Below are 12,171 nucleotides of genomic sequence, written 5' to 3'. Positions count from 1 at the left end.
CAGTGCATCCACATAAGACAACACATGTATGACATTTATGGAGGGGACCAGGATGTTGTTCTGGGACACTACAATAGCACATGGGCCGGAGATGACGCGGTGACGTAACCCTGGACCTACTGTTCGATCATGGCTGCAACAAGGGGACATAACTTTATTCCCATTTCCAAGCTCCCTTTGTGGTGATAAAACATATTTGGCAAATCGGTAACTTGAAGCTCCTGGGCCCTAGTGCAAAATCTGTCAGAGGGCCCACATACCATATGCCATTTATAATACTAGTGGTGTCTTATATGTCAGAGGGACTTTCGGTCCCCTTCAAACTCCAGAGTCCAGATACAACTGCTACCTTTGCAGTTCCCTTATAATTGACTTCTTTATATGAATGGCGGAAACAGTCCTAGCATCATCCACATATAAATCGTCTAGAGCCCCTTTTACTTACTAAGAATATACAAACTAATGAGAGTCAGTCTTAATTAATGTCCTTATTAGCGGTGATTACTGGTGTCCGCTCTTTATTTTCATCATGTCTTCGATATCCTACTTCTCCACATCCAAATTGTTCATTTGTACCGCACACCATTCTCATCCTCCGAGCTGCCAGATTTTTCTTACATTTGTATTGCATTAAGTCCCATTATAAGAGATTACTTTGCAAATCCCTTCATAAAGGATAAGACACCAAGAAGGAGTCTGGGAAGTAAAGCTCTTTTCATGCACAGTGCATCAAAGTAGTCCCAATGCTCTGAAGACACAGCGATTTCTTCAACGTTGGCTGGCAGTTCTTTAAAATATAGGTCTGTCAGACTCATAATAGATTCTTACATTATTTGATTTGCAGTTCATCTAAGAGACATTCATATTTTAGAAGAATGTCAGAGTTTTCTATAAAGATGATTCAGCCGTCCTATGGGAAGATATCCGCAAAATAATCTTGTAACATTAAAGGAGAACTACCTGAGTCTGTACAAATCCTAATTGATGGTCTATTGCTAGGATGGGCCATCAAATTGGACTTCTCTTCCCAGATCCAAGCCACTGTGCACAGTGTCAGATATTGCAGCCCAGCGCCATTCAAGTGAATGGGATTGATCTCCAGTGCTAAGCTGTGAGCAGATGGCGCTGTGTCTGGTAAAAGCTGAATGAATCATCGTTTTTATGATAAATGATTGGGTCGAATTGTTAGAAACCGCACAGATCACAAGATCCAAGGGAACCTACTAGTAACAGTGAAAGAGCAGGGTGGGTGGTAATGTAATGGTGCAGCGGTGACAAATTCGGAGTCGGCATGCATTTTTTGAAACAACTGAACTTGGCTTAGAATAAACGGTAATATAGAAAATATATTTTTTTCCATAGAAAGGCATAAATACTTAAACGTTGCATTATAACCATTTCCATGCAATTTGTGCCGATCCAGCTACAGTAATTCACCTGTTCACATTAGTTGGCTGTCATAAATTTTACTTCATGTAAGCTAGACCTTCTCGCTCCATAGGGGCTGCATCTCTCCACCAAAACACATGATGTTGTAAACTTCAACCTATAACTATGTACACCATAACATCCTATAGTGTGCACACTGAACTGAGGCCATGCCTCAGTTACGTCCCAGTGCAACAGCAATGTATGTTGTCCTCTGATTACGTAATCCACCACCTCCACAATGCAGCTCTGTCCTCACTCCTTTGCAGGCCATCACATCCCAACCTACCTTTTGGTCCCTGGTCATCAGGACCCTTTCATCGCTTGTAATTTGTTGTCTGGTCATCAGGCCCTTTAGGTTCAAGTTCACCATCCGCTGAGCTCTGTTGACCACTTCTCCCAGCATGGGGATCCCATAGCACATGCGGCTTGTGCTGTTTTCAGTCCCAGGCCACGTATCCCAGCTATGGGGCTTAGGGTCACATCACTAATGGGACAGAACCTCTTTTACATGGCATTTCCCTTCACCTCTGCTTCCCCCTCACTCCTTGCCATTGGTCTGGTAGGGCAGTGGGGCTTGAACTGGTGTTCCGGGCACCTAAAACAGTACTTGTCCATGTTCTCTTCCTCTCCCTCCCTAGCTGTGGCTTTAACCAGCGAAAGGGCTCTCACACAGCGCCTCAGTGAGCTGCCCCAACCTGGTGGTCTAGACTCTCCCCAACCCCTCCCAGCTAGGTCTAGGACCAGAGGGGGTGGGGCTTAATTTATGGCACCCCATTCATCCCAGCAGCTGTCAGCTGCCCAGTGAGTGGGAGAATGGCAACACTTCCCCCTGACAACAGCACCACCAAAGTTTGCGCATAGCTTCTCCTACTGTACCTCAATTTTATTCGAGTGAATGTGAGGGAGATTTACTATCAGACCTGGTGCCCTGAAGGTGGTGTCATGTGCAGTCAAAGCCAAACACATTTTCGTTCTCATGACTGATGATGACCTGTTGCTAAAATAGGTAATCAGTATGTCCTTTGTGTGGGTTCAACCATCAGGGCTCTTATAAAGACTAGACCAAAGGGGTTATTTTTACCAGATACAGCATTGCCAAGGTCTGTGCATAGTATCTGGTATTGCTGCTCAGCTCCATTCAAGAGAATGAGACTTACCTCCAATACCAGACCTAATGCAACAAAGATGATGCTATGTCTGGAGAATGTTAAAGTAATCTTTGCTCATCGTTTGGTAGGGTGTCAGCCGTTGGACTTATGCAAATCACATATTGATGACTTATCCTAGCAAAAACCTTCAATTGTTGCTTGAAGTTTAATGCAAAAACTTGGAAAATACATATATTAAGCTTGCGCCAAGTTACCTGAGAGTGCCTTGACATTTTGTGTCCTGGTAGCTACATGGGGATGGAGATGTTGATCCTCATTCTAACCATTCATCTCTATTGGTTAATTATGTGAAACAGGTAAAAGCTGAATTTTGATGCATTGTCATTAAGCCCAGAGTCTTTATGATAACGCTAAGCAGAGAGCAAGCAATGTTCTCATGGGGAAACATATATATATATAACAGAAGCTGAAATACAGTTACCAAAATACCACTTTAACTTATCTCCTATCTGCAGAATAAGGGACAAGTAGCTGATTAGTGGGGATCCAACTGCTGGGATCCCTACCAATCCCCAGAATGGGGGTTCCAAGACCCCTGAGAGGCTGGCAAAATGAATATAGTGGAAGCACACATACTTGGCCACCACTCCATTCATTTCAATAAGCGCATCAGAGATTGCCAAGTGCTTGAACTCAGGACCCTGTTCAGGGTCCTAGAGGTTGGATACTTACCGATCAGCTAACCATCCTCTATTCTGCTTATAGGACATAACTTAATGTTACTGGAATGACCCTTTTAATAGTAAAACAATATTCGTTTTCTGTTGCTCTTACCTCAAAAAAATTGCACGGCGCGTGCGCATGCGCATTCCGCTCGCATGCGCATTCCGCTCGCCCAAGCACCGCGACCGCAAGGCTTTTACTATGGCTTTTTACAAGCAATCGGCGGCAGCGGTGAGTGATCAAAGACCTTGCTGTGGCTATCGAAGGCATGCGATTTGTATGTATGTATCTTAGATGAACCTACATTAAGTAAAAGTTCCTTTTCGAAACTTAATTAGGACAAGCTATTTGTCCCCTCCCCTCACACATCTGGTAAAGGTCCTCTATTGTCTGATGCATATGTCCCCTCCCAAAAGGGAGGTCTTAGGTCTAACGCTGAGACAGTAATCATAGCCTGTGGTTCACCATCAGAGCCGTCAATCTGAGATCTTCTAGTTAGGGTAGGTCACTCATTTAGACCTCCCCTATCCCGGATCCCTGAATATAATAGAATCTCGTCCAGATAGGTCATTCATTCTATACGACTGAGGACTAGACCCCTCATGTTTGGCTCTACTGGATGTATTTTAATTCTAGCCAATCACCAGTCCACACATTATATTACCCTGTCTTGTCACGACAAGGGGTATTTGTAAAGCATCTTTAGAGTCATCTAAGCTTTGCCCTAATAGTCAGTTATACATCTCAGCTCCTGATGAACCACTCTTAATAGAGTGAGGAAACGTGTCGAGCTTTTGATCTATTGTTTTTGTGATCATACATCCTTGATAAGCGGTTTATTGTACAGCTATATCATGAGCACTTTCCACATATATGTTAAACTGACTTCTTGTTTGTATCTATTTGGATATATATAAATCCAATTGACCATCTTTTGTACACTATAGTATTGAACAAGTGTACATCTGTACCCTTTGTCTTCACGTCTGGTACACTATAGTATCTAAAAAGTGTACGCTTGTACCTTTTGTCCTTACGTCTAATTTGTTTGTCGGCCCATATATGTCATTTTAAAGAGTTTGAAATAAAGATTTACATTTTGTAGTCTATATCTGTGATCCTAAGGCTAGGTACATGTGTGTCATGGCTAAGTAGGATAGTCAAACCTTATTTGTTAATATAGTGATTAACTTAAATGTAGACCACTCTGTGCTAATGTTATATTATAGCAGCGTACATTGTGATTTTTTTGGTTTTCGGCGTGGCTGAAGTAAGGTCTTTGAAGAATAAAATATTATGTGTAGCCTCCATTTTTTGGATGGAAGGAAAAAAAAGGCTGGATCCAAAAATCGGATTACAAGTAAAAGAAGAAAAGAACAGAGATACAATGTATCAAAACTTTATGGATTATAGCAAAATCAAAACAATGGTTCAATAACTGCCATATTATGCACAAATAACAGATAGCACTATGCATAAATAACGGTACTAGAATGTCTAAATAACAGCTACTGTATATAGTCATCATCTAGTATAATCATCATCTAGTATAAGCATCATCTGTAGTTAAAAACTAGTATGAGTCATCCTGACGTGGGTGATGAAGACTCAAAATAGTGGAGCCCGCTGGCCATTGCCTTTTTGCCCTCCTTATAATCCAGCCCGGGTGGCAGGATAAAGATGATTGCATAAAAAAGCTATTGTCACAGGGCATAGAAGGACCCTGGACCGAAAGTGAACCATTATAATCAGGGGAGTCACTAGTCATCAGGGCTAGTCATCTATCATTGATGGCCTATCCTTACGATGGGCAAGCAATAATAGATCAGTGGGTTGATGTGCTTCTACATTGAGCTGATTTTTGCAGGAAGTAAACAGCTCTCTTCCCAGTGCAGTGGCCAGATGTGGTATTGCAACCAAGGTTTACATTAAAGTGAATGGCAACTTTGCGTGTAATGAGTTCAAGCCTGGCCACTGCAGTGGCAATAGAGCTGTCCGCTTCTTGCAGAAATCAGCTCAGTACAGGAACACATTGGTCTTTCGAACTGCTGATCGGTGAGGGTCCCTGTGCAGTAGCCAGACTTGGTATTGCAGCGAAAGTTTACATTGAAGTGAATGGCAACTTTGTGTGTAATAATACTAACCTGGGCACAGCAATGGGAACAGAGCTGTCTGCTTCCTGCAGAAATCAGCTGAGTACAGGAACACATTGGTCTTTCGAATGACTGACCGGTGAGGGTCACAGACAGCAGAACCTCCTGATCTACTATTGACAGGATAGGCCATCAATAGTTTACAAATAGACCACCCTTTTAACATATTAACATGCTAGTATTAGATTTATATTAAAATAAAAGAAAATAGGTGACACCTTTTTAAGCATTGAAGGCACCGTGTATTTAGTAATAGGACATCAATATGATATGCTTAACATATAAAGTGTTCACTTTGTAGTAAATTGTCATATTGTCTTGTATTAAATTTGTCATTTTCTCTCTTCAGGTGATATGTGCAAATATAACAGGTGGCGGGAAACTTGGAAGTTTAAAATCAGGAGGCTCCATATCAACACTAAAGCATATATGGACAGAAAGTAACAAAGACTTGTCTATCAGTCGACTCCTTTCACAGACTTTTCGTGGTAAAGAAAATCAAACTTCCTTGGATATGAGATATGATACTCCAGAGCCGTACACAGAGCAAGAACTCTGGGAATGGCTGAGGAACTCGACAGATCTTCAGGGACCTCGTTCCAGATCCAAAAGACGGCCAATTGTTAAGACAGGGAAGTTTAAGAAAATGTTTGGCTGGGGAGATTTCCATTCCAATATCAAAACTGTAAAGTTAAATTTGTTGATAACAGGGAAAATTGTGGACCATGGCAATGGAACCTTCAGTGTCTACTTTCGGCACAACTCTACCGGTCAAGGAAATGTGTCTGTGAGCTTAGTACCTCCAACCAAAATTGTGGAATTTGACTTGGCTCAGCAAACGGTGATCGACGCTAAAGATTCCAAGTCCTTCAATTGTCGTATCGAATACGAAAAGGTCGACAAGGCTACCAAGAACACACTTTGCAACTATGACCCTTCAAAAACATGCTACCAGGAGCAAACCCAAAGTCATGTATCTTGGTTATGCTCCAAGCCCTTCAAAGTGATCTGTATTTATATATCATTTTATAGTACAGATTATAAACTAGTACAAAAGGTGTGTCCCGATTACAACTATCACAGTGACACGCCCTACTTCCCTTCTGGTTGACAATAACATGTATGCAAAACTTACCTCTAAGGAAAAACAAAAGGTGACTGGGCTGGAACCGTATCCAAGAAAGTCCCATCAATTGCCTGGAATGTGTCTACATAACAAATGATGAAAAAAAAAAAATACAAAAACAACAAAAAAAAGAAAAACTTTTATATTGGAAATTTATCAGATGCAATTGACCTTCCCCGATCACTCCATATGCCATTTACTAGGTGTAAGTCACTTGTGGATATAATGGGAACACGCACAAACACACACGCACACATTTTAAGTGTCGAATACATAACATTTCACAAAAAGATTTACATGGAACCAAAAAGGATTAGCCATACTGAAGTCTTTATCGATAGTATGGAAATTGCGCCCTCTTACAACTTTAACCCAGGAGGTATTGCTTATACTAGATGATGATAATAAGTCTAAGTTTAACAATCTAGGACATTGCATCTACAAACAAATGCTTAGGTGTGTGCCGTTGGGATGAATCCTCCAGGTTATCATTAGCTCCCTAATGAACATAACACAAAAAAAGGCACATTGATGATGGTGAATGGAGTCAATTGGAGCCCATCAGAAATAAAGATGGAAATCCATTTACAATTTACATGTTATACTGGGTCACACTGGAATGTGTCATGTTCCTCTTCCCGAATATCAGAGGCCGAGCTGAGAAACTTTGACCTGAACTTGTGTAAGTTGTGAATGGTTGAAATCTTTCTTACAGTATATTGTATACTTCAATATCCTAGTCTACATTTGTATGAATGGTTTGTATTGTATATAGTTTAACCAGTGTTCCTTGAGCAGCTTCTTAATATAACTAGTAAATGTCTCCGCTTGTTATTGGTTAAATACAATCAGAGGACTTGAGGATTCCATGTTTATCGACTTAGCTGTAAACTTCATTAATACGAGAGGACATAATTATGTATAAAGCATTTATTCTGCTAAGTATTGTCGAAAGCTGAACATATACAACATTGAAGTCTGTATGCATTTAGATATTTTATTTCTGGACGAGAAAAAAAAAAGGTGAATTGTATATAAAAATAAAATACATAACGTTGAATTTAAAAGGGTGAAGTCCTTGTCTTAATCATGAAATGGTCAAAACGATCCAAATATATTTACACATCTTACCAAAATATTTATATGTTATACTGCCTTATAATGTCAAATAATACTTTTGTTCGGTGCCCACAGCATGCTGCTATTCACTGCCCACATAGTGTAATACGGCCATATAATGCCTAAAAAGTGAAGGGTTGAATGATAAAGTCCTGATGGTTAATAGGTGCAAGGTTTACATCCTCCATTCTCAGGAGGATTTCATTATCTATCTATCTATCTCATATCTATCTATCTCATATCTATCTATCTCATATCTATCTATCTATCTATCTCATATCTATCTATCTATCTATCTCATATCTATCTATCTCATATCTATCTATCTATCTCATATCTATCTATCTATCTCATATCTATCTTTCTATCTATCTATCTATCTATCTATCTATCTATCTCATATCTATCTATCTCATATCTACCTATCTCATATCTATCTATCTATCTCATATCTAATATCTATCTATCTATCTCAAATCTATCTATCTATCTATCTCATATCTATCTATCTCATATCTATCTATCTATCTATCTATCTATCTATCTATCTATCTATCTATCTATCTATCTAATATCTATCTATCTATCTATCCATCTATCTATCTATCTATCTATCTATCTATCTATCTCATATCTATCTATCTATCTCATATCTATCTATCTATCTATCTATCTATCTATCTCATATCTATCTATCTATCTATCTCATATCTATCTATCTATCTCATATATATCTCATATCTATCTATCTATCTATCTATCTATCTATCTATCTATCTATCTATCTATCTATCTATCTATCTCATATCTATCTATCTCATATCTATCTTTCTCATATCTATCTATCTATCTATCTATCTATCTATCTATCTATCTATCTATCTATCTATCTATCTATCTATCTCATATCTATCTTTCTCATATCTATCTATCTATCTATCTATCTATCTATCTATCTTTCTCATATCTATCTATCTTTCTCATATCTATCTATCTATCTATCTATCTATCTTTCTCATATCTATCTATCTATCTATCTATCTATCTATCGCAAGACAAAAAAGAAAAATTCCTCAGCGCTCACACCAGACTGTGTATATAAAAGAGTGGATGAAAGGATAGGACTGACTTAGTGGAGGCGCCTATGGCCAAGGCACCTCCCAATCCAGGATAACTTATCACACGGTGATGAAAACCAGCGGCAGCGGAGATATTTTCACAACTTTTAATGTGTGCAATATTAAAATACACAAGGCCTTGAAAAAGGCCTCTCGGCCGAAACGCGTTGTGTATTTTAATATTGCACACATTAAAAGTTGTGAAAATATCTCCGCTGCCGCTGGTTTTCATCACCGTGTGATAAGTTATCCTGGATTGGGAGGCGCCTTGGCCATAGGTGCCTCCACTAAGTAAGTCCTATCCTTTCATCCACTCTTTTATATACACAGTCTGGTGTGAGCGCTGAGGAATTTTTCTTTTTTGTCTTGCAATATATTTGTCTCCCTCACCATGTGAATGGAGTTTCCTCTGGCTGCCATCTCACAAATGATGTAAAATTTCCTTAGAGCACCTTTAACCTTTGGTCTCATCTGAGAAGATTGGACTTTTTGACCGTAGAAGTCTAACTCGTCAGACAACTGTATCCTTAGCACATTCTCTGTGAGCGCTCCCCCATATATATTTCCTAATCTATCTATCTATCTATCTATCTATCTATCTATCTAATATCTATCTAGCTCATATCTATCTATCTATCTATCTATCTATCTATCTATCTATCTATCTATCTATCTATCTATCTATCGATCGATCGATCTATCTATCTACATCTTTTATAGAGTCCACAGAGAGGAGCTTGTAGCTTAGTTATGAAGGTTATCATCAACAGCTAGGTCCTCCTCCTTCCAGGGCAAAGATAGAGTTTGGCGCGCCTCCACCTACCTTAATCAATGTAACTTAACTTTTTTAATTGTTTTTTTCCTACTTTGTGGCATCCGGATCTGGACATCAGCGGGTAACGCCCCACATTGTGGTTTCTGGGCAGCTGAGATGTAGCTTAGAAATGCGCTGAACAACACAGTGACACAGTTTGTAAATTGATTGATATTGGCCCCACGGTTTTGTGCGTAAAGACGCTGTTTACCTGCTAAATTGGTCAACCATTTAATCTATTTTAAACCATGTCAAACTTGTTTTGTTACAGTTCTGGCCTGCACTGTGACCATGCTGCTCGGTGGCCCTACTCTTTGTTCAGCAGTGTAGCTAAACGCTCACTGAATGGGGTGCAAAAATTCAGTTTGGCGCCCCACTGTGGAACTTTTTTCTGCTGCGTTGCTGGCTCTCTTAGGCCCCTCTCACACAGGCGTTTGTAAAAACTCAGTGGATTTAATCGCTGCGGTTTACAGCCTTTTGGAACTGCATTTTCAAATTCCTTCCAAAACGCTGTAAAAACGCCTGTGAGAGTGGCCTTAAGCTGTTCACTCGGGGCAGATGTCAATAAAAATCCACATGACGATTCTACCTGATTGCCGCAGATTTCTGACAAGGATTTTCATTTCTTAGAGCTGCAGATCCACATATGAATTTTGCAAGGTCAATTGGGAAAATCTGTCTGCAATTTGCCAATGTAGAATCCACATTAAGAAGTGCTACTTCTTTTTTTTTAAGCACACGGATTTCAAGTTAGTCAATGGATATCCATTAAAACTAATGAGAGACTTCAGAGGCAGATTTCGCTATTGACTTGATGTGGAATTGGCACATATTCCATTACAAATGCACAGTGCAAAACGCCATCTAAACATGGTCCTAAGTGAACCATTGGCATAACTCTAGCAGCCAGGCTTGCTTTTGGGATCCTAAGAGATCGGGCCTCAAAAACTATGCTGCCCTCCTTCTCCCACTTGGTAATAATCCCTCTTTGTGCCCTCCACAGTGATAGTATCTTCCTATGTGCCCCCACAATGATAGTGTCTTCCTATGTGTCCCAACAGTGTTAATGCCCTCCACTGTGCCCCCAAAGGGAAAGTGTTCTCCTGTCTGCCTCTTCTACAGTGATAGTGTTTTCCTACGTGCCCCCTTAGTGATAGTGTCATCCTATGTGTTCCCAAAAGGATAATGTCCTCCAGCAACCCTCCTATACATGTTACTGGTGACATGATCATAACATCAGAGGTCCTTCAGCCCTAAAGGTAGCTCTTACTCAGTTCTCCTGTAGCAGTCATCTGATTGCCTCCTATGACTTAGGCGGGTCTGGTGCCCCTCTCCTCACTGTACTCAGGGCACATGCCCCACCTGCCCCCCCCCCCCATTCCAGCTGTGCCACTGACTATTATGTTTATTGTAACTCAGCATTGGATGTGAGATAGCAGATGCTCTTAAAGAAAACCAAATGTACTGTAATTGTTGAAGAGGTTGCCCATAATCAAAAAAGCATGGCTGCATTTTTCTAGATCCAGCACTAGACCTGTCAATGGGTTGTTTCAAGTATCGAAACTAAGTTCCATTGAAGTGAATAGGGCTCAAGCGCAATACCACACGCAACCTGTGGGCAGGGGTGGTGCTGCTTTTAGAGGAACACAATCATATTTTTCTAATCTTTAATAAATTTGAAAAATGTGGCAGATGTTTCCTTCATCCCCGCGAGGAAAAAGAATTTCCTGCTGCACCTGCCACATCTGTGACAGATGCAGCAAAGGAATTCTTCATCCCTGCAGGGAATAAAGAATTCCCTACCACAACTGTCACAGATGACAGCTGTGGTAGGGGATCCAGCTGCCGGCATCCTGTAATTGTTTTTTAGGAAAGGGCTTTAAATATTAGCCCTTCCCTGAAAAACAAGAAAAAATGGTGATAGAAATGAAAAAAAATCTATACTCACCTTTCTTCACCTGCCAGGGCTCAGCCACGTCCAGCTGGCTCTTCTCCTGCACTGCTGTGAGGAGTATTCAGCAGGCGGGGATTTAAAATCCCCACCTGCTGAATGGGCTGAGCAGTGTGACCAATCAGAGGCAGCTCTCAGCTATTGAATGACAGCTGAGAGCTGCCTCTGATTGGTCCCAGCACTCAGCCAATCAGAGGCAGCATTCACTCACCCATTCATGAATACATGAATGGGTAAGTGCTGCCTCTGATTGGCTGAGTACTGAGGCTTTTCACTACCTTATATGATACAATAAATAGTACCATTGAAAAATACAACTCGTCCAGCAAAAAAGTGAGCCCTTATACAGCCGTGTCAATAGAAAAATAAGAGAGTTGTGATTTTTCTTTTTAAAGTGAGGTGGAAAAAATGAAGATTAGGAGATTAGAGGACATTGTATATTGACCTTGTCACTATTTTAATATACATTGAGTACTTCTGTAAGAGACATGAGCAGTGCCCTGCTCCTCTCTTACTTATGATCTACAGTGAACTCTGGACAGAGCTCTAAATTAAAAAATAAAAAGGCTGCATTATTAAAATTGACCACAAGAGAGAGCTACAACACAAGCAGAGGCCTCTGATTGG

The 12,171-nt window shown here is 40.3% G+C and overlaps 1 protein-coding gene across 1 annotated transcript in view; it reads left to right on the top strand.

Moving 5' to 3' along the window:
- NXPH1 (neurexophilin 1) overlaps window positions 1-7,543 on the top strand; it is a 346,039-nt gene extending 338,496 nt beyond the window's left edge. Inside the window, exon 2 of the mRNA XM_066584474.1 lies at window positions 5,766-7,543. Within this exon, the coding sequence (XP_066440571.1) occupies window positions 5,766-6,527 (762 nt within the window). The 3' untranslated portion in view covers window positions 6,528-7,543. The remainder of the gene's footprint in view (window positions 1-5,765) is intronic.
- The last annotated feature ends 4,628 nt before the right edge of the window (window positions 7,544-12,171 follow it).

Source organism: Eleutherodactylus coqui, chromosome 12 (assembly GCF_035609145.1).
Source record: "Eleutherodactylus coqui strain aEleCoq1 chromosome 12, aEleCoq1.hap1, whole genome shotgun sequence".
Classification (NCBI taxonomy): Eukaryota; Metazoa; Chordata; class Amphibia; order Anura; family Eleutherodactylidae; genus Eleutherodactylus; species Eleutherodactylus coqui.
This window is presented reverse-complemented; position numbering and strand designations above follow the sequence as displayed.